At 33.0% G+C, this 21,488-nt stretch overlaps 4 protein-coding genes across 5 annotated transcripts; 2 read left to right on the forward strand and 2 right to left on the reverse strand.

The window, feature by feature from the left end:
- The first annotated feature begins 360 nt into the window (after window positions 1-360).
- On the forward strand, window positions 361-5,544 carry LIS (WD-40 repeat family protein / small nuclear ribonucleoprotein Prp4p-like protein). Its single transcript, XM_028079585.2, has 6 exons — window positions 361-560; window positions 2,638-3,525; window positions 3,624-4,077; window positions 4,173-4,370; window positions 4,512-4,593; window positions 5,219-5,544. The coding sequence occupies exons 2-6, from the start codon at window positions 2,651-2,653 to the stop codon at window positions 5,305-5,307; spliced, it is 1,698 nt and encodes a 565-aa protein (XP_027935386.1). The 5' UTR covers window positions 361-560; window positions 2,638-2,650; the 3' UTR covers window positions 5,308-5,544.
- A 182-nt stretch (window positions 5,545-5,726) lies between these two features.
- Window positions 5,727-9,948, reverse strand: LOC114190625 (uncharacterized). Its single transcript, XM_028079586.2, has 11 exons — window positions 9,520-9,948; window positions 8,605-8,692; window positions 8,413-8,504; window positions 8,196-8,314; window positions 7,990-8,105; window positions 7,788-7,915; window positions 7,614-7,700; window positions 6,614-6,674; window positions 6,479-6,519; window positions 6,274-6,394; window positions 5,727-5,976 (listed from the first exon to the last, which is right to left on the reverse strand). Exons 1-11 carry the CDS (start codon window positions 9,873-9,875, stop codon window positions 5,917-5,919), a joined length of 1,269 nt encoding a protein of 422 aa, XP_027935387.1. The 5' UTR covers window positions 9,876-9,948; the 3' UTR covers window positions 5,727-5,916.
- A 1,352-nt stretch (window positions 9,949-11,300) lies between these two features.
- Window positions 11,301-13,997, forward strand: LOC114190578 (uncharacterized). Its single transcript, XM_028079523.2, has 7 exons — window positions 11,301-11,452; window positions 11,953-12,059; window positions 12,316-12,429; window positions 12,521-12,799; window positions 12,916-13,029; window positions 13,579-13,651; window positions 13,732-13,997. The coding sequence occupies exons 2-7, from the start codon at window positions 11,997-11,999 to the stop codon at window positions 13,767-13,769; spliced, it is 681 nt and encodes a 226-aa protein (XP_027935324.1). The 5' UTR covers window positions 11,301-11,452; window positions 11,953-11,996; the 3' UTR covers window positions 13,770-13,997.
- Window positions 13,998-15,429: 1,432 nt separating this feature from the next.
- ARP (apurinic endonuclease-redox protein) lies at window positions 15,430-21,252 on the reverse strand. Of its 2 annotated transcripts, none has more exons than XM_028079127.2 (12): window positions 21,053-21,252; window positions 20,681-20,819; window positions 20,494-20,594; window positions 20,306-20,385; window positions 19,979-20,215; window positions 19,463-19,785; window positions 18,828-18,938; window positions 17,920-18,057; window positions 17,772-17,819; window positions 17,170-17,250; window positions 16,247-16,406; window positions 15,430-15,745 (listed from the first exon to the last, which is right to left on the reverse strand). In XM_028079127.2, the coding sequence occupies exons 1-12, from the start codon at window positions 21,100-21,102 to the stop codon at window positions 15,624-15,626; spliced, it is 1,590 nt and encodes a 529-aa protein (XP_027934928.1). In that variant the 5' UTR covers window positions 21,103-21,252; the 3' UTR covers window positions 15,430-15,623. The 2 variants fall into 2 exon arrangements, with proteins under 2 accessions (XP_027934928.1, XP_027934929.1); XM_028079128.2 differs by having other exon boundaries at window positions 20,681-20,811; window positions 21,053-21,206.
- Between the last annotated feature and the right edge of the window lie 236 nt (window positions 21,253-21,488).

Raw genomic sequence — 21,488 nt, forward strand, 5'->3', positions numbered from 1 at the left:
TTGTTTAGATCAAATTTTGAAATATACCAAAACAAGACTTGCGTCACCAAATTAATTGAAATATCGTTTTTAGTCTTAATATAACAAAAAACTACATCTACCAATATATTATTTTTACTTAATTTTAAACTTAACTGAAAATACTTTCAGATATAAACTAAAACTAACGATATAATATGTAATATGAAAGTATTACAGTAGATTTTTTAATTATAAATAATTAACCTACATTTCATTAATTAAAAAATATTTCTGAAAAAGAAAAATAATAAACACATGAAAGTATATTTTTAACAATAGAATAAAATGAAGTTTATATTAAAAAAATAATTACATGAATATGAAACCTCAGTAGACAGTGTTTACGCGCTTCCTCTCTACTCTTTCCCTCATCTCTTCGGCACCTTTCCGCTCACCAGCCTCGTCTCCGTCGTCCGCCGTCCGCCGGCAAGGGTTTGTGTTGTCAACTTCTTCGCGTCGCTGCATGAACGACAACGATAACCCTAAAAACGCGAACGTCACAGCAAACACAATTTTCTTTACGGATTTGGTTTGGTGAGGTAGGCTATTTACTCACTACTCTATTTTGTAGTTTTTTCAACTATTACATTGTTGCTTGTACTGTACTTACTGTTATGATTTCATTTTTATTTTTTATTTCTTGTGTGCTATTTGAAGATTGAGGTTTGGGGTTTCTTGTTATGTAAATTGGGGTTTTCTGTTGAAGAGTGAATTGGGATTTGGGATTTTGGAACGACTTAAAACTTTCTGAGCCTTAGCAAAAGTATTTTATTGTATTTAGTTTGTGAGATATTTAAGAGTTGGGTTTTCCCCCAACCTTTGCTCAGAGCAACATTCCGAAAAGATTTGGATATGAAGCCTCTAATGTCCACTGTAAAAATGTACTCCGAAGCTTCGGCACAATCCTTTTACATTTTTAAAGTAATATTTCGCTTCATTTTGTACCGTATTTAGTTGTGTGAAAAGAACCAGTGGACATACGTGAATATGTATTTATGATGATTTATGTTTTATTGGACTAATAACTGAGAAGCCCAGAATGGGTTATCAACACGAAAGTTAAGGGTATACCATTAGATTTTAAATGTCTTTTACATTGAAACGATTTTTTAGTTTTAAATGTTATGCTTCTTGGTCCTTCGTGCCTCAGAGATGCATTAAATCTTCTATTATATTTTGTCTTTCTTCAGATGAATGCATATATCGTTCTTTGACTTGTTGTTTAAACGATCCATGCTTAATTTCTGTTAGACATAAATCCTCCCACAACATGGATTTGTGCTTTTGCTTATCATTCAAGTGCGCTAGAATTTTGTTGCTAAATACTATGTAGAAGATTTATGCTGGAATGAAATCCATTTGTTGCTAATAACTATTTAGAATCAGAGCACAGGGATTTAAGCTCTAACCAATTGTGGAAGCAAGAGGCTTTTTAGTACATGTCAAGAGCTGAAGTTGCTAGATTAGGCTGCTCAAAATTATCTTTATTTTTAACAAATAGGGTTTTCTAATTTCTATATTAAAAATGGAGCTAAGGTCAGCCTAGATATATAGTGCTTGATTCTTGTTATTCTGATTTTGAACATTGTTCTGGTTTGATCAGGCTCAAAGTAATCTAGTAACTTAGCAAGGTTGCCATTTGCCCATATCAGTGGATAATATAGCTGTCGGGCGAGAATAAATTTTAAATGATCGAGAGAAGTAGAAAACATCTTTAATACAATGTTTTAAACAAAATTAGAGTAAGAAACATTATATGAAAGACTGAACATTGAAAATAATATGACCCACTATCCTTTTTTTAGCCTTATCTCTTGAACTAGGTTGATGTTCCTCATTACCTTGTTTCAAAAACCTTTGTTTAGCAGTGGTAGACCATAATAAATAATTAGTGCCACTCAACTTTTGATGAATAATTAGAAGGCCACTAATAATAATGAATAAAATGCTCTTTGATTAGGGCCTCAGGCTGAGACTTGACCTTTTTACTGAACGAAAGTCAAGTAAGATGCCTGATATGAAAAATTGACTTGTTGGTAGTCAATAGTTGTGCATTATTCTGCCACCTTCTTTCATGTTTCTTTAGTTATCCTAATTGTGATCATTAGGTAAATATGTGCTCTGCCCTCTTGCCTAGTTTTGTGTTGGGACGCCTCACAGTAATCAACAATACCTTTGTTGTTCTGTCTTATTTTATAACAATAATCAAAATTGGTTTCATAATTGGATTTAGAAAAAATTATATATAGAATTTGGATTTATGAATAGATTTCCTATATTAAAGAAGTAAGGTTTAAAACAAGTTGAAAACAGGATTGATTTTGACCAAACTGTTTTTTAAAGGAAATGAGTTGATTTTCAAATTTAACCTTATAATTAGTCTGTAAAGGGTTTTGGTATGGTTTTATCCCAAACCTATCAATGCACACCCCAACTTATTTCTATTGGGCCTTTACTTTCTTAGATCCCTTTTTTTTTTTGTGGTTTTATGTGTACCCTTGACACTTCTCTGCTTGTGTTTCCTTAAGATATGCCATTGGCAATTTCATTTAATTTTTCTATATTATTTATTTGTAGTCTAAAATGCTATAGTATTGTTTTTTTTATGCTTTTCAGTTGGGTAGGAATCATGGAAGTGGAAAAGGAAAATGTTACTGCAGAACCATCTTTACCCGCCTCCGATGGTCAAGATACTATTTCTGATAATTCATCTCTGCCCCATTCAATACAAACTATTATTCCTCCTGTTATTGCACCTTCTGTTGTGCCTCCTTTAGCGCCAATTCCCACAATTCCTCCCCCTCGCCCACTGGCACCACTTCCAGTTCGGCCACCAGTTATTAGGCCACCTGTGCCACAAAATGGCGAGGTTAGATCAAGTGACTCTGACTCGGACAATGATGACTCAAATACAAGAATTAACCAGGGGACTGGGGAGTATGAGATATCTGAAGAGAGTAGACTGGTGAGAGATCGGCAGGAAAAGGCAATGCAGGAACTCATGATGAAGAGGCGGGCAGCTGCTCTTGCTGTACCTACGAATGATATGGCTGTGCGAGCTCGGCTTCGGCATCTTGGTGAGCCAATAACTCTGTTTGGTGAGAGAGAGATGGAGAGGAGGGACAGGTTACGGATGATTATGGCAAAGCTAGATGCAGAAGGTCAGCTGGAGAAGCTGATGAAAGCTCATGAGGACGAAGAGGCTGCGGCTTCTGCTCCAAAAGACGAAGCTGAGGAAGAACTGCAGTATCCTTTCTACACTGAAGGGTCAAAGGCTCTCCTGGATGCCAGAATTTATATTGCCAAATATTCTTTGGCAAGGGCAGCATTACGAATTCAACGTGCACAGAGAAGAAGGGATGATCCAGATGAAGATATGGATGCAGAGATAGATTGGGCATTGAAGCAGGCTGGGAATTTGAGTCTCGAATTCAGTGAAATTGGAGATGATCGGCCCCTTTCTGGTTGCTCATTCTCAAGGGATGGAAAATGGCTTGCCACCTGGTATGATGTTGTTGCTGTACAGCTTAAGCCTTGACCTTTTACCATTTCTTCCTTTGTGAAACCATTCTAATCTACTATCGCTTGTTTTGATTTTGTAGTTCTCTGACGGGAGCTTCCAAGTTGTGGAACATGCCCAAAATAAAAAAGCATTCCACCGTGAAGGGGCACACAGAACGTGCTACAGATGTTGCTTTTTCTCCTGTTCATGATCATTTAGCAACTGCCTCTGCTGATCGAACAGCAAAGTATTGGAATGATCAAGGATCACTTTTGAAGACATTTGAGGGTCATCTGGACCGTCTTGCCCGCATTGCCTTCCATCCATCAGGGAAGTACCTGGGCACTGCTAGTTTTGACAAGACATGGAGATTATGGGACATAGAAACAGGGGAGGAGTTGCTTCTTCAAGAAGGACATAGTAGAAGTTTGTATGGCCTGGCTTTCCATCGCGATGGATCATTAGCTGCATCTTGTGGACTAGACTCTCTGGCTCGTGTTTGGGACCTCCGAACTGGAAGAAGTATTCTTGCTCTGGAAGGTCATGTGAAACCGGTAGGAGATTAAAGACCCTGCACTCTTTCTCTCACTCAAAGTTATGATTTTAGCTAAACTTTTGTAAGGATGACTGACTGTAATTCATTTTGAAGGTTCTTGGCATCAGTTTTTCACCTAATGGATATCATCTAGCCACTGGTGGTGAAGACAACACGTGTCGGATTTGGGATTTGAGGAAGAAGAAATCCTTTTATACTATTCCTGCTCACTCGAATTTAATATCACAAGTTAAATTTGAGCCACAAGAAGGTTACTTTTTGGTAACTGCCTCGTATGACATGACTGCTAAGGTATACATTTTATTTCTGCCTAAAACGTTGTTGAAGTGAAATTTTAAGATTCATCGTTTGTTTATTTTAATTTTAGTATATTTATATGGAGATACCATACCTTTGCATGGGTAATTGGTTAGACTATGTTTTTAATTGTAGGTTTGGTCAGGCCGTGACTTTAAGCCTGTGAAGACACTATCTGGGCATGAAGCAAAAGTTACCTCTGTGGATGTTCTTGGAGGTAGGATTTTTATCCCAGAAAAGAATAACACATACTTGGCTCTGATTCAGATATCATTTATTTTTTTCATTTTTCTGTGCTATTTCATTATGATCGATGTGTCTGTTTCACTGCTCCAGTGTCCTGTCCACAACTCACCAATGGTGAATTTAAAATCTAACTTAACTAGTGGGTATTTTGAAAAACTAATGATATATATCTGGAAAGTTTGTTGTAGAAATTGATAAAATAGATTATGGTGAGTTTAATGGGTACATCCTATGAGAAATTGTGATTCAAATTGCAAATCTGGTTTAAGGTTTTCCGAGTTTTAGTCCAGCAGGGACTTTAAGTGCTTCATAGATTTTTCGTCTGCATTCATTTCCTTCCTATATGCATTAAAAAGCTAAAGGAAATATGAAAGGAGAGGGATAGGTTCTTTTATTCTATTGTCAGATGTTAAAGGATAGGACTTCATCTTAGTAAGTGGGATCTTGATTCCTTTAGAAATTTAAGGATCAAGTCTTTGTGCTGATAATAAGTGTTTTTTTTTTTTATATATAAATTGTTTGTTTGTTTGCGTGCGCAGCTGTATCACCAATTTACGGTATTCTGATTGTATAGCATGTATTAATATTGATTGCAGATGGCGGCCACATTGTTACCGTCTCCCATGATCGCACCATAAAACTGTGGTCCAGCAATACGAACGAACAAGCAATGGATGTTGATTAAGTTATGCAATTTCTGAAAGACTTTGGCGGCCCAAATGAGATTCATCATTTTTGTTAGAGACAACATCTTAGCATGACTATTTTGCTTGGAGGGATTTTACCTAATATTGAAAAAATACATTTTTTTGCCACCTTGTATCACTTATTTAGTCGTCCAACCAATTACACTTGATGTAGCATGAGTAAATAACTAAATATCCCTTAATTTCAATGTAGCATCCTGTTTTTTTTTCTTTTACACTTTTATTTGCATGTAAAAACACTGTATCAGTATGCTTAAACACATTTAGATAATTTAATTGAAGGATGTCATTCGATTGGTGATTTCCAAAACCAAAAGAGCACGAGGTGGCATTGTTATAAATGATCTTGTTAAAGGATTGTAAACGAAAATGTTAAGCTATCCAATGTCTCCAGAAAAAAAAAAAAATGAAATGGTATATTTCTGTAAGTTGACATTAGTACACAACATTCAGATAATGAAAGAAATTCGTTCACCAAAATCTATATGCCTATTCTCACTAAATTTTTCTACAAAAATGGTTATACAACAAAATCAGTCTATCACGTGGTTTTCATCCATGTCTTTTTTAGTATCCACTTCGGGCTTTCATTTGTACCAACCAGCAAGGAAATGCCTTAGCAAGAAACAGAAACAGCACGCTATAGCCTGTTCAAAGGGGAAAAGGACATCAGAGCAATGATAACTATAATAGTTGTGTCTGTTTCATACTGAGATTATGATAAACTGCATGATTTAACAAGCTATTAAGTTTTTTTTTAGGACGTAATCCCATAATAGGAGTCAAATCCAACAAAATAAATCAAGTTCACTATTCTCAGTGCAACCAGATTAAGACGCATGAAACCACTATTTACTTGAATGAATCACACAAACAACCAAGTTCAACACGGAAATAGAAAACAAAAAGGAATGCTGGTGACAAGAATAAGAAGAGGGAATCACCTGGAAAGCAAGAAGATAAATACAAATTGCCTTTTCAGATTTGCGGCCTAAATTTCTTAGGAAGAAGTTAACGAGTGTCCCATCATTTGTCCCAGTGAGTAGTCCAGTTTGAGGGTCAAACCTGAATGAATTGAGGGTCCATGAGTTTTCAATCATTCACTAAGATGTCTCAACCATTCACTAAGATACATTTGTTAATGCCTACCTTGGCAGACGATGACGTGGACACGGAATATAGCCAGAAAGCTGCAGGAAAACATATTTTGTGTTAAACATGCTACAAGAGTTTTTAAATTATCACAAATTCAAAATGTCAATGGTGATTCTGTTTGTGACAAACCTGGGGAAGTGACAAGAGAAAGTTCAAAACTTGGGGTAGGAAGAAAATCAACAGAGTTTCACTGAACCAAATATAATAAAATTATTATCAATAATCATATAAGGCAAGCTCTTAAACAGAAGCCGCATGGATTCAGAAAAATGTGCTATCATTTAGCAATGTACTAAAAACTTAACTTGTAATGTTTGGAAAGTGGATCAAAAAGTCACATTATTACAAATTTCTCTAACTTTTATACTTTATTCAAGAACCATATTTATTCTTAAATATTCCATGGAAGTAAAAGGTTTCAGGAGGAGAGTCTTCAGGTAAAAAATAAATAGTTATTATATGTTCTGGATTGTTAGATATCTCACATTACCAAGTCAATTTTGCAAAGTTAAACTTAAAAGTCCACTTTCTAATGGTATAAAAGTCTATTCTAACGAAATTTGTTCGACTTATCATTTCACTCACTATGAGACCACTTTCTAACTACCCACAAATATATAGTTCCACATTTGAGATGTTCAGTCATTATGGTATATTAGAAATCTCACACCAACTAGAGATATAGTCAAATTATAGTATGTAAGTGAAAACATCACCTTTTGTAAAGTCGAATCAGACATAATGTTCACTTTCTAATAAGAACGAAATGATGAATATAGACCTCACATTTGAATAGAAAATCCCCACCCAAGTGAAATATCTTTTGCTAGTATATATGGCAAAAGTACACTTGAAAGGGGATTATCACAGGTTCAACGTTATCGTTAATCATGAGTGAAATGAAAAAATCTACAGTACATTTGTTCGTATTTTAGGTTTTATTGAAATATCATAGAGAGTGAAAAAGGTAGGCTTTATTATAAAACAGTGCAAAAGCATTCATTAAATGAAGCAAGACTGGAAAAATTAATCATTTGTGTGCAAGTTTCAACTAATGAAAATGAAGATCGACCATATCTATTGATCTATTAGAACATAGTAAAACGGGAGATGCAAGGTAAGAATATACCTAAAATGGCCTAAAATACCAATCACGGCCATAGTCATCCCCGCAAAGTATGTAAATGTATCTCCAACAAAAACTGAAGAGGGATACCTAGAACAGCAACAGACTGTTAGTAAACTACTCTTGATCACTGAAAAAAGGTTTCAAACAAAATGATAATGTTACATCAGTGAGTACCAGTTGTAAGAAAGTAAGCCCAAAGATGTAGCAAGCAAAGGCTGAACTAAGTAAATAGAGAATGCATGTGCTTGCTTATATTCAGGATCTGTTGATGCTCCAATTTGCATAATGTTGTGTATCAGGATCTGCATACCCACGGCATTACTAATTTTCATCACCAATGTGGATTATGTAAACTGTTACAAGCTTTAATACTTACAGCTGATGCAATAACCACCGTCTGCCCAACTTCTAGGCCATTTAATCCAGCATGTATATTGATAGAATTTGTGCAGAAAACAGCCAACAGCCCCATATAAAGTTTATATATCCATCCTGCCTCATGAAACAAAGTCAAAATAGTGAATTTTTATATTAATCAGTGGCGTCTCAAGTGTCATTTGCATAAAGGTAAAGAAAGATTACCAAGATCCAAAATCTCTATCCCAATGTGTGCAACAAGTGGCTTTGGTATAACTATAGTTGTGTGTCCAGCATATGCCATTAACAGAGGAAGTGCAGCAATTGATGGGAGTAGTAATTTTCTGTTTTTCACATGACAGAAAATAAAAAATGAAACTATTATAACAGTAGTTAACAAGCACAAATGCAGTAAGCAAATTGTGAAAACTTGTATACTCACACCCTCCAAGGGACATCAAGGACATCGTCGACAAAACCCAGTAATGTCATGAAACAGATGCATGCTAATGCTGCATTATATTCAACAAGCCACTGCAAAATCAAAATAGTTCATAAGTACAGCATTCCTTTCTTCTATCGATATTAGAGTTGAACCAAATACTCAGATCTACCACACGCATAATTTACTTACGTTTGAATCTGCTGTGAAGTTAAAATATTGAAACAAGATTGCCACCACCAAGAAGACAATACCAACAACTATGCCTAACGACTCAGGCCTGCAAATAAAGAGGTTACAAAGTCAAAACTTAGTACCAAGAATATACAACAGAAGATATCTATTCTTTCTGTGCATACACGGCATAAATACATAATGTATATAGTACCAAAATAATTCTTAGCCAAGGTTTTGTTCTCTACTTCTCTTTTTTAGCTGCATTTACAATGTAAGGTAATAATCTTTCCTCTTACTACTGTCTTTAATTTAACTTTTTCCACTCCTTGTTAGCATCCAAACATTTGCCACAGCATATTAATCAATTTCTTAAACTAAACCATCAGCCAAACTACCCATTCACTGGTCGTGACATCCTCATTCTCATCACGCATTTCCAGTTAAAACCTAAACTGAAAATGCCAAGTTCAAGAATCCCATTGAAAAAAAAAATAGAAGGGTAGATACCAAAATCAATTCTACAAATCAAAGTCTAGAACACATTCTAAGAACACAATCGGTGAGTCTAAAACTTCCATACTTTTCGCTTTATCAAATGTAAGAATTAGTCTGGTAGATAGCAAAATCATAAAGGTTTCAGAACAATCCAGAGTCTAAAAAGAGAAAGCATTGTGCTAGTGAACACCATCTTACAAAAATCATATCAGAAAGCACAAAGCTTATATCCCAAACTGAAGATTCCCTCCCAAATCCAACCAAATGCTCGCATACGCGTTTTTTCATGAAAATTTTAAAATAAGCTAAAAATCCAGCTAACCACCTATGATTTAAAAAAAAAAAAAACCCAGATCTCGAAATCAAAATCCAACACAAACCCACTTCATAAAAAAAATAAATAAATAAAAAAGGGCGACGAAGAAAAAGACTGACACTTTGACATTTCCCTGAGGGGTGCCCTTCTTGTTGATATCATAGCCAAAGAGATTTCTCTTCTGAACGTATCTGGACGCGACGGGAATCACCTTGATCGTCACGAACAACCCCGCAAGGCTCATTCCGGCATTTATGAGGATCGATCTCCGGAGTTCTGGTTCGATGGGGTAGTAGTAAAAGAGAAGGTACAAGTAAGGAATCACCAGGAGAGAGAGCTTCAGAAGAAGACCCCATTTGGGAGGCGCAATTGGAGGGTCTGCAAGGTTCGGTTTTTCTTGGGGTTTGTTCTGTGTGTCTTCCTTCACCACAGACGAAGAAGGTTCAGAAGAAGAGAGTCTCTTTCGTGCTCCCATTGTTGGGTTTGTTAAGGTTGTTCTTTTTCGCAGTTACACTGCTGATCTTTGTTTTGGAGATTTACTACGCTGAATCCTATTCCTTTTTCTGTTTTTTATGCAATTGTTTCACTTTCGTCATAGCACCAATCAGATTTTGCCAATTCATCACCACAGGCCCATGTGACATTTTAGTTTTTTAATAACTTTAATTCATTAACTATTATGTTAAATATTTTTAATAAAATTAATTTATACTTATAATTTAAAATTTAATTGCTGTTGTATTATGTGCTTATTCGGTAAATATCTATAAATTAAATAAACTATATCATTACATTATAATTAGTTATTGGTTAAACTATATCATTACATTTCAATTTAGTGATTTATACTTTTTTAATAATCTAAAAATATTTAAAATAATAATATTAAAGTGTACAATGAAATAATAATAATATAGAATAAAAAGACTATAAATTGAAGTATTTATTATAAATTTAATATAATTTATATATTTGTCATGTATTTTAATCATAAAAATAAATATTTATCTTATAAAAATACACATAATAAAATAGGTTTAAATATATATTTGGTTCTTATTTTTATTGTTTTTATTTAATTTGGTCTTTATTTTCGTCAAATTTTTGTCAATTTCATCTTTTGTATTAACAGTGTTTAAATAGTTAACGTTTTTGAACAATTTGGTTTTTTTAATTTTTTATTTTAATTTAAAAAAAAATATTTTTTTAATTTTAAAAAAATTGTCCATATGTCAAGTCAGAATTATCTCGTGTCAATGTCAATGATATATGTCAGTTTGTGATTGTATTATCTATTTTTATTCAATTTAGTTCTGACATTCGTTATTTTTATTCAATTTAATTTTTATATTCATTATTTTTGTTTAATTAGTTCTAATTTTTATTAGAATGGAACAATTTTTTTTCCTTCAGATCAAATTTATTTTTTTATAAATATTATATATATATATTTAAAATTCACATTATTATTAAATATTTTTAAAATTAAATTATAAATTTTTATATTTAATTATAAATTAAATATAATTATTAGATTCAATGGTTAAATAAAATATAATTATTGACACTTAAATCTAAAATATTTAATTTTTTTATTGCACTTTAAATATTAAATTAAAATCTAAAATATTTTATATTTAAATGTTAATTTTATAAACATTACTTTATTTTTTAAAATATATATAATATTTATAATATTTTTAAATATCAATTTTAAAAATATAAGTAATTTAAAATATAAATGTTAGAAAAAAATTAATATTTATATTTTTATAATATTTTAAATAATTGTATTTTATTTAACAATTAAATATAATAGTTTTATTCAATTTATAATTAAATTAAATAATTTATAATTGAATTTTAAAAATAACTAATAATTTACGTAGGACGCATAGACGAAGGAAATTAGGATCTTCACAAAAAGCCACACAGTTTTGGAAGCTCTCCTTGTTTCAGTCATTCACTGCATCAACTGCAAATAACCAACACCACCATCTTTAACCTTTCTTTTCTTTCTGTTCAGTACATCGCATCCCACTAACGTTTTTGGTACCTTTTCTATCTTCTCACTTGCTTTACCCATTTCACTCTAATATTTTTCTCTCGTGTTTTTATTTTTTCTCTCAATAACTGTTTTCGCCTCTGCATGCTATGTGTTTGATAAAAAGCTTGAATGAATGGTTCTGTACTACACTGTCTTGTAGTATGTAACTTTTGTTGTTCGTTGCTGGTTCTTTAGTTAAGAGCATGCATTTCTTATATATTGCGTTGCCGGTTGCATATTGTGAATCAGTTTTTCTTCTAGATTTCTACCCGTTCCTTTACAGGTTATTAACATTTTTGTCGCTTTAATTCCAATTTTTTTGGATCATTTCATAACTGCAACAAAGGGACTCTCCTTTGTCTTTGTCAGCAACAAGTACATGCATACCACACGCCCTTCAAATTTTCTTGTACATCTTCAACACTGATAATAAAGTTTCTGGTAGCAACATTTAATTGTTTTTTTCTGTTGTATAACCTTTTTTTTTTCTTTTATGGGATGGAAGAGGGTTAAACGCCAGGAATTTCACTGCCAGAAACGTTCAACACTATGGCAACTGAAACTGACTCAAGAGATAGCTCTCTCACTTTGCTCAAACAAGGAGCGGAGGCTGTAAGTATAACTGTAAACTGCCTCTGGATTTGTACAAGCAATTAAAACCTACCTTCTGTATAAAATTTCAATATTTCTTCTTTTATTGCTTCACCCACCTTGAAGTGCAACTGATTTCTACCCTTTGTGTAAAGTTTCAATTTTTTTTTCGTTTACTTGTTCTATCTACCCACCTTCCTGGATTTATTTTATTTGTGAACTCCTTATTTATCTTGTTTTCCAAATCCTTATGCCTCTTTGATGTGCTTTTGTGTAGAGGGTTTTTGAGTCTTCTTTTGTGGGAAGGAGATGTGTTGTCAAGGAACGCTTCTCAAAGAAGTACAGGCATCCAACTTTGGATTCTAAATTGACACTGAAGCGCTTAAATGCGGTTAGATTTAGAAAAATTAATTGTAATTTCTCCCGATATTTAAGCATTGTTTTGTTGCTTTTCTTGTTTCACCGATGTGGTTTTGGAGCAGGAAGCGAGGTGCGTGACCAAAGCAAGGAAACTTGGGGTTTGTACTCCCGTGCTGTATGCTGTGGATACTGTGTTGCACACTTTAACGTTTGAGTATGTTGAGGGCCCTTCAGTGAAGGATGTATTTCTTGAATTCGGGTCTCGTGGCCTTGGTGAAGAGGGTCTGGACAACATTGCTACCCAAATTGGTCATGCAATTGGAAAACTACATGATGGTGGTCTTGTTCATGGTGATTTAACAACATCAAACATGTTGCTCAAGAATGGTACCAATGAGTTGGTGAGTTCCTTCATGCCTTCTTAGGTTATGCGATTTTCAATTATCCTGCATTCATGTTATGCACCCTGAGAAATATTATCAATTTGTGTTACATTAGTCAAATGGATTGTTTGTAGGTTCTTATTGATTTTGGTTTGAGCTTCACTTCAACTCTACCGGAAGATAAAGCTGTTGATTTGTATGTTCTGGAAAGAGCTATTCTGTCGATGCATTCTTCATGTGGGAATGTGGTAAGCCAGCTTTTCAGTTTCACCTGACTGCCATTCCATATAGAAAATTGAAATGAATGCAAGATTTTATTTGTCTGTTTTGAGAATTTAAATGAGAGTGCACTCCAAAGTCGGTTATAAATAAAATATGGCATATTAATTTTCTAAACATGCTTTTGGTTAATATTTTAATTGAAGAAGATAATGGAGCTCTTCTGCCATGCTTGTGATTAGCCTTTTGACCATTCACCAATGGATAATAAAGGCTTTTTTTTCTATTTCTTGTTTTCTACTGTTACGGTATTGAATAGGATTAGCTTCTCAATTGCGAGATGAGTGGATTAGGTTTTGTTGGGGGTCAAGGAGACGGTATTGAATAAGATTAACTTCTCATCCATCAAGAATCACACTTTCCTTTTTGCCAGAGAGGCTTAAATTTACTTAAACTAGCCCAGAAATCCATGCCATTCTAGTGAGGGGCACTGAAATATGCTTTCTGTTTAGACAAACAGAAGTTTTGAACAGATAATCAATTCAGTTTTATGTTAATTTCGGATTTTATCTGGACAGATGGATCGGATACTTGCTGCATACCGCAAATCATCAAAACAGTGGTCATCCACATTGAACAAGTTGGCACAAGGTTAGGTGTCTCGTTTACTTGTATAAATTTAACTTTTCTTAAACACAAACTTCTTACTTCCATGCATTTTCAACTTGTAGTGAGGCAAAGAGGACGAAAGAGGACCATGGTTGGATGAAGCTTTCTCAAATTGGAATTCGATAGAGATATAATAGGGAAGACAACTAATGAATGTTATTGATGTAATTTATCTCTATGTTCTCTATGTTCACGAGTTTGATTATACATTGTCAATAGAAAACATTTTTATACGAACGTGTAATGAGATTCTGACGATTTTACCATGTTATCTAACTCCTTAATATGTTGTGGTGATAAGATACATTTTGTTTGAGATATTATTTTACATTTACAGTGTGTATAAATTAACTCATGAAGTGTTTAATTTATATAATAAGTGTAAAACATTAAATTTTTAATTGACATTGCTTTTTAAGTATGCAATTAACAAACCAAAATTGTTTGGAACTGATCTGGTTACTTGTGTTTACATGTCTTAATCTTTAAAAGGCTTTGCTTGTTAGTTGATACAATAACAGGTAAATCTTTATTGAATATGAAACAGAAAATTGCATTCAGGAATTAGTTGCTGCACATGAATTTCTTTTTAAACAGCAATCTTACTCTGGAAATATCCAAACCGTCAAAAACGAAGAAATATTATTCATACACTGGACAAGTTTTAAGAAAACATTCAGACAACTATTTCTAATTTTGACTTTTCCGGTGGGTGTAAAACATTCTAAATATCCACATTATCAGCCAAGTTGTGTGTATAAAAAACTTCTAACGAGTACTTATAAAAGGAGAAAGTATAAGGTAAAATAATTTATTTAGATACTAAAATTAATCTATACATAAAACAATTCACATAAAATCTACTAATTTCATTTTTAGGAAAATATTATTTCATATTATTTTTCAATAAATACTTGTGGATAACTTTATCCAAATAGATCTTATCTCATTTTCAGTAATGGCTACTTTCTATTTCATGCTACACTTTTCCGATGATTAATTGCTTCCCATTCCATGTTTTCTTTGGCACTTTTAAAGGTGTATTAAAAAGTAAAATATATATAAATTTCAGCTTATCTTTCTCTCTTTTGATGTACTCTATAGCATTCCGCAAGACAAAATCTTGCTCACTACTCATTCTTCCTTAAGATGAATTCATTTATCTTTTTCTTAGTTTTTTGTTGTAGTTGTTTGAGTATCTTTCTGGATTGGTTGATTCGAAAAATTTTCAGGTAATACAATCTAAGATATTGTTAGAATTCTGCAATTCAAATTGGACAATCTATAATACGTTTTTAAATCCAAGAATGCATTTTAAATTGTAGAATTTAGAATACCTTAACGAAGAATAGGAACAATGAGCAAGATTTTGAATTGCAGCAGTAGCAGTGATGGCATATAAATGGTATGGGATACCTTACAGAATGCTGGGTGTATGGAAAGGAAGTACAGACACAGTAGGTTAAATTTTATCAAGACTGAAATTATTGAGGATAATAAAAATGAAATGGATGGTCTAGAGAAATTATACTGATTTTATCTGACAAGAAAATTTGGAAGTTATTACAAGATATGTCAAGAAAAATGTAACTGCCTCCGATGTTTTACAAAATTCCCTCAATTAGAATATTTGGAACACGACAATTTTTTTTCGCAAGTCATTCAAAGGCTAGCACATGTAACACTCCTAAGACTAATGCATATTCTATATTTTGTTGCAGGATCAAATATGTTTTTTTCATTGATATAACAAGACTAGATTCCCTGTTCAAATTTCTGTTAGCCTAGTCAAAATCACAGATTTAGTATGTACAAGGATTGCAGGTTTTTCCAAGTTAAGAAAACCAGACAAAAAGGTAAAAATCCGTGCTTGCAGTATATATAGGCTATCCCATATATTACAATTTCTAGCAACATTCCCTACAAGCTAATACATAGTGTTTTAATTGCAGAACTAGAACTTGACAATAAGACCAATAGGGCAATGATCACTACCATTAACATCAGGAAGAATGTATGAATCATGAACTTTGTCAGCAATGGATTCTGAGACGAGGAAATAATCAAGACGCCACCCTGTTTTAATTTCAAAACAAATCATATAGACATTTAAATGAAAGGCATTCAAAATTCAGGACAAGAAATTTCTGCATTTCATTATACTAGTTTAATAAACACACACAGCATTACCTGTGTCATGGATGTACTTCCTCAAAAAGTAATATTCATAACATGCCAATTCAATTAGACAAGCATAGAGATACGATGCATATATTTATTCCCAGAACAGAAGTTGACAATTGGAAATCCATGCATTATCTTTTGGATAGAATTAGGAAAGTCTTATTGAATGCAGTTATCTGTGAAATGGTGGAATACCCTACTCCCATCTAGAAGGAGAAAACAAATAGTGGAACATGTACAAAAGGGTAAGGAGAGAAGTCAACGGAGAACATGTGATTGTGCTCAAATAAACTCATAACACAGGTCATGTAACAGATATCAATATTAACGTGGAGTAGATTTTACACAAGCAGCAAAGTATACAAATCAATTTTAGGAGTGTTCTATAAATACCTCTGTTATTCTTGCGCCCACCATGCCGATAACCCCAGTAAGTATATCCAATAACACCAGGGTGCTGCCTTCTAAAGGTATCTATGAATCCCCTAGATAAGAAGTTTGTTGCAAATGATTTCCTCTCTTCATCTGTAAACCCAGCACTTCTCTTGTTACCCTGTGGATGTAAGTATTTATCAGCAGAAGTAATGCTCTTGGCACTCTTACGTAATTCATTAGTCATGATATTGATAACAGACAGATTATTGATTTAAATCCCAGCTAGTCTTTATTTTTAACATATTCAAATTTTCAAAATCCAACAAGTTTGGTGTAAGCATTTATGAACCTTGTTGATTGATGACTTTGGAAATTAACAAGTTGGAAATCAGATTTTATGCTATTTTTTAGGAAAATAAAAGTCATGTTGACTGATAGGATTTATCTGTTATTTTTAAGCACTAGTTTGTTAGTTATCATGCTAGTAGTTTTCTTTCTGTTATTTGGTGTATAAAACCTACAATAGTTATCATCGCATCAGGCCTCTTCATTTAATACATACCCAGTTCACCTTTTCATCTGGACAAATTTCAAACAAATTCTAAATGAACACACCCAAATTGCTATTAGATTAGTATTTTAAAGCTGAACAATCAATTTACCGGTGACTCAGCCAACACAATGCGTAACTATTTACATGCACAGTTGTTCTAAGTAAACATTAACTTACGTAATAACAACATTTGATTTCAATTTTTAGTCAACCATAATTAAAAGATTGGAGTATAATTTAATTCAACGCATATTAACAACTTCTTGACTACTTCTAAACTCTAGTAATTTTTATCCACCAACAAGTGCTAGGTTTTGGTGGTAATATTTACTGAGGTTTAAACGGCATACACAGTTTTTATGGAGTATATTAAATCTGAAACACTTACAGCAGGGTTGTATATGTCTATCTCTTCATGAGCACAATTTAGATCACCAGTCAAAATTACCGGTTTTGACTTTTCCAATTCCTGTATCCAGCAGAAAATGAATTAGGAATCCTAATCATACATGCATAACAAAAGAATTTAAATAAAATGTTAGTATTCCTTCTGTGAGAAGCATATTTAACCAAAAAGAATATCACTAGTGACCAAAGAAAAGAATGAAAAAAGGTATACAACATAGGACATCAACCCACTCTCCAATTTTACTTTTTAGAAAACAGACTTTAAGTTTAACTCAAACCTCTAAAATCGACTTCTAACGTGAGACTTACATCCACTTACATATTATAATTTAACCATATTTCTAGTTGACATGGGCTAACATTATTATTTTAAATAAAGTGATGCATTCCAGCATCAAGTTTAACCTTTTGAGCTTAGACAGCGACGCTACTAGGCCTTTCAAATATAGAAAGACTAAGTAAAAGGAATAATAGAAGATGAAACAACAAAAAACCATGCACACCATGATTGAAGAGCAATATATACATACAACAAGGCATAAAGTTTTATCCTACTAGGTGAGGAAGAGGAACCGTACATACTTTTAAATAATTGCTGAGAGATGGATCCCATTGAGTCACCCTGTAAGACTAGATTCAAATACACATACATTAGTTGGACAAGGATATTATTTCATAATGAAATGGGTATAATATATAATACATAATATAATAAAAGAAAAGTAAGTACCAGTCTTTTCAAGCCATCTCCAGAATTAGGGATGTATCCACATATCAAATAAAATGTATCAAACTCAGCTGTCACAAGTCTACCCTCACTATCATGATCAGATATACCTAGGCCATATCTAACTGAAAGTGGCTTTATCTGTCAGAATTCAACAATATTACAAAAGAATTATTAATCCAAGCATTATTCATGCAATTTAAATATGAGGATGTAAATGGTTAGCTTATTAAGCAGAATGAAAATCATGACAGATGTGAAAAATAGTATTTAACTCGGTTAGAAAAGAATATTACTAAAACAGGCAGCAAGAATTTCACCTCAAATTTGTACAAAGTTCTATTATCAATAGTCTCATTTCCAAACATTTTACCCAGAGAAAAATGTGTACAAACTATAGCCGGTACTATCGTTTTTTGGGCCCATGGAAAAACAACAAATAAGGGTCACATGTGCATGCCAATTTAAATGGTTACATATACAGAACCTTGAAAATGATGAAGGTTGTTTAATGTTTAGGAAGAAATTCAATGTCCAATTGCACGTATTAATTGGAGCTTTAAACTATAGCTTTAAATTTGTAATAGGAAAATTGGGATTGAGAAGCTGAAACAAAAGTTAAGAGTGCATAACAAACACAATTTCTTTTAAAGATCAAAGCTAGTCATTGCTGGGTCCCTCCTATTCACCAGCCTGGAGCAGAACACCTCTAAAGTACCCTCAGGACTGGCCTTGTGTACAACTCATTATTAGATAAACTTTATGCAGCATTAAATATTAAGTCGCCATGAAATTTAGCTTGATTAAATTGTGCAAGGAATGTTCCCTACCATAGACAGCCTTTTCTTCTAAATTTGGGATTAAAAGTTTCCATTTAGTATTAAGGAGTGGGATGATCGCAGTCAACATACCCTTGAGATAATTGCTGTTCCAGAATAACCAAGCTTAGAAATACTACATGTCCAAAAGCTGTTATCATAGCCATCTATTAGACGCTGTTTGATTTCCTCAATATCCTTCTCCTGTTAGCAAAACCACAGCATTCATAAATAACAGAGACATGAACCCCATCAAATTTCATACAAACATCTTCTAGTATGTTTGGATAACACATGAGAAGCAATTCTAATCCCCCAAAATCACAGTGATAGAATGCAAAAGTGAGAAGCAACTATTGTCGCTTTACCTTCATGAAAAAAGAAAAATTATTTCTCACCATGAAGCTAATCCAAACACACTTCACCAAAGTTGATAATCAAATGAGGAAATGAAAAAGCTTCTCATGATTCACATCTTTCAATATTTTCAAATATAGATTATTTGCCATTCTCTATGAATACAAAAACAATTCTTAGCATAATTCTGCAGCGACCTAGAGAGTTTACATAATTTAACTACAATATGATGCAAGATGCACTTATAAACCAGCACATACCAAAATAAAAAAGAATAAACTTTGCAGTTATTCTCTATACATGTCTAACAACACTGAAAAATAGACTGTTGGAAAATATAACTCTCAGGCATAAAATGACTAATATTCTACCTGCAGTTTAGTCTCTTGCAAACACAATATATCAAAGTCTTCCCTTTGGGCAAGTTGAAGTGCAGAGAATCCTTCTGATTTTAGCAATGCTCTCAATCCATTGACATTCCATGACAAAATCTTGACAAATTTTGAATCTTTATCAAGCGGTGGTGGTCTCATTGTTTTAGGATTATATGCAATCCAACCTTTTTGAGGTTTCTTGTGGGCTAGAACTGTCCATGGTTCAGTTTGAATGGTAGCTGTACTGATTTCAGCTGACTCCGTAACAATGCTAACAACATCTGAAGATATTTTTCTCTTTGCCCTCGAAGGCTTAAAATCTGGAAATAAAAGCCCATATAAGATTGATCCTTAATTGACTGAGCAACATTTGAACCAAAATTAAAATTCAGAAAAATAGTGTTAAAAAGTATCAGTGTCATGCTTAAAATCTGAAAAAAAAAAAAAAAGTATAGTAGTGTCATGTTTTTTAGATGAAGAAAGTTAACAACTCCATATATCCTACAACAGTACCTGCATCACCATCTGATTTCGGTGAAATCTTCTCCTTGGTTGCCACTTTGACAGTTTTTCTCTCAGATTCAGATTGTTTTAATCTTTTCTTACCCTGGTTAAGTTCAAATATCTCTGAAGTTTCATTGACATTTTCAACATGGTCTTCATTCAATGCCCTTTTAGCCTCCACTTCTACAGAAGTATTGTCAGCAGAAATTAATAGTCCTTGCTCTTCTCTTATATGAGAATCTTGTTCTGTACATTAAGAGACCTTCTAAACATTAGAACTACACACCTTAAGATAGTTTCCAAGGATTGACAAGAAGTTAAGGATAAAATGTATACCGCACACGCTAGTGTCCATGAAACTTTTCAAGGCAGACAAAAGATCATCTTTACGACCTTTAGCAGGGATCCTAAACCTCCTGAGAGTTCAAATCATTGCGAAGATATATAAAATCAAGAATATTACATATTCATATTCTAAAACTAAATCAAAGGTAGCTACTTGGTTAAAAGACCAATCTGCTTACTTCAATGTTTTCCGGAGTTCCTGAAAAGTCATTGTTTCTACTATTGTCGGGTCATTTCTTAGTCTCTCAATCTCAAGCGAATACATATTAACATCATTCTCCTACATTATCAATTTATAGTGAAAACCCAAAAAAAAAAAACTCAAAGGAACATAACAATGACAATTTTACTGAATATCAATTAGACCTCAACAACATGCTTCTTGCCCTCAACAAATGATGAAATTGGTTTTGATGAATTTGAAAGGGATCTTTTGGACCCCATTGCTTTCACAGTTGAACAAACCAATGTAGTAGCATTCAAATGCTTCCGAAGCACTGCAAAGCTACAATATTCTTAGTCAGTTCAGGTACCCAGAAGAATGTGAACTTAATTGACATGTTCCAGCAAATGTGGAGCATCATTTTCAATTTATTTAACAAATCAATTAAAAAGGGGTAAATAAAAATGTAACCTTTCCAGCAAAAATGAATCAAAAAGTAGATAAATACACACATATTAATTCACATGGATTTTGAAAGATGGAAAACGAAGAAGAGGCACAACGCAAAAAGAAACCTGGTGAGATTGATAGAGGTGGTAGATACGAATTGCAGGAGTTGTTTCATGTGAGGTACACACGAAATAGAAAGAAAGAACCGCCACTGAAAATTGAGAAAGGGCAAGGAACTGAAGAGAGGAAAGAACAAAGGTAAATCAATTTGAATTCTTTTTTCTCTGCAAAATTATGTTTTTTAATTTCTAAAAATTCACCTAATCATATTGATAACTAAAGAGTTTAATAGTTATTCAAAATTTATATTTTCAGAAATAATCTTGATATACTTTTAAAATAATTGCTGCAAAAAATAAATAAATAAAAAAATTATAATACATAGTTTTTTGTTAATGGAATGAATTACATTATGTTTTTGTTTGGATATTTTAAATGCAGTATAATTAAATTTTCATTCTACTATTTTAAAGGGGCAAGGAGTAAATTGGATTATAAGTT

The sequence above is a fragment of the Vigna unguiculata genome, chromosome 7, assembly GCF_037176805.1.
Source record: "Vigna unguiculata cultivar grain cowpea cultivar isolate G323 ecotype 2 chromosome 7, ASM3717680v1, whole genome shotgun sequence".
In the NCBI taxonomy this organism is placed as follows: domain Eukaryota; kingdom Viridiplantae; phylum Streptophyta; class Magnoliopsida; order Fabales; family Fabaceae; genus Vigna; species Vigna unguiculata.

Coding starts and splice junctions, on each gene's coding strand:
- ARP (XM_028079127.2), bottom strand. CDS start 21,102: ATGAAACAACTCCTGCAATTCGTATCTACCACCTCTATCAATCTCACC. Junction 20,820..21,052: donor ACCTCTATCAATCTCACCAG/GTTTCTTTTTGC, acceptor AGAATATTGTAG/CTTTGCAGTGCTTCGGAAGC. Junction 19,786..19,978: donor GAAATCAGATGGTGATGCAG/GTACTGTTGTAG, acceptor TTTTATTTCCAG/ATTTTAAGCCTTCGAGGGCA.
- LOC114190625 (XM_028079586.2), bottom strand. CDS start 9,875: ATGGGAGCACGAAAGAGACTCTCTTCTTCTGAACCTTCTTCGTCTGTG. Junction 8,693..9,519: donor CCTCAGGGAAATGTCAAAGT/GTCAGTCTTTTT, acceptor CTTTATTTGCAG/GCCTGAGTCGTTAGGCATAG. Junction 6,395..6,478: donor CCACGTCATCGTCTGCCAAG/GTAGGCATTAAC, acceptor CAATTCATTCAG/GTTTGACCCTCAAACTGGAC.
- LOC114190578 (XM_028079523.2), top strand. CDS start 11,997: ATGGCAACTGAAACTGACTCAAGAGATAGCTCTCTCACTTTGCTCAAA. Junction 12,430..12,520: donor CACTGAAGCGCTTAAATGCG/GTTAGATTTAGA, acceptor GTTTTGGAGCAG/GAAGCGAGGTGCGTGACCAA. Junction 12,800..12,915: donor AGAATGGTACCAATGAGTTG/GTGAGTTCCTTC, acceptor GATTGTTTGTAG/GTTCTTATTGATTTTGGTTT.
- LIS (XM_028079585.2), top strand. CDS start 2,651: ATGGAAGTGGAAAAGGAAAATGTTACTGCAGAACCATCTTTACCCGCC. Junction 4,078..4,172: donor TGGAAGGTCATGTGAAACCG/GTAGGAGATTAA, acceptor TTCATTTTGAAG/GTTCTTGGCATCAGTTTTTC. Junction 4,371..4,511: donor CGTATGACATGACTGCTAAG/GTATACATTTTA, acceptor TTTTAATTGTAG/GTTTGGTCAGGCCGTGACTT.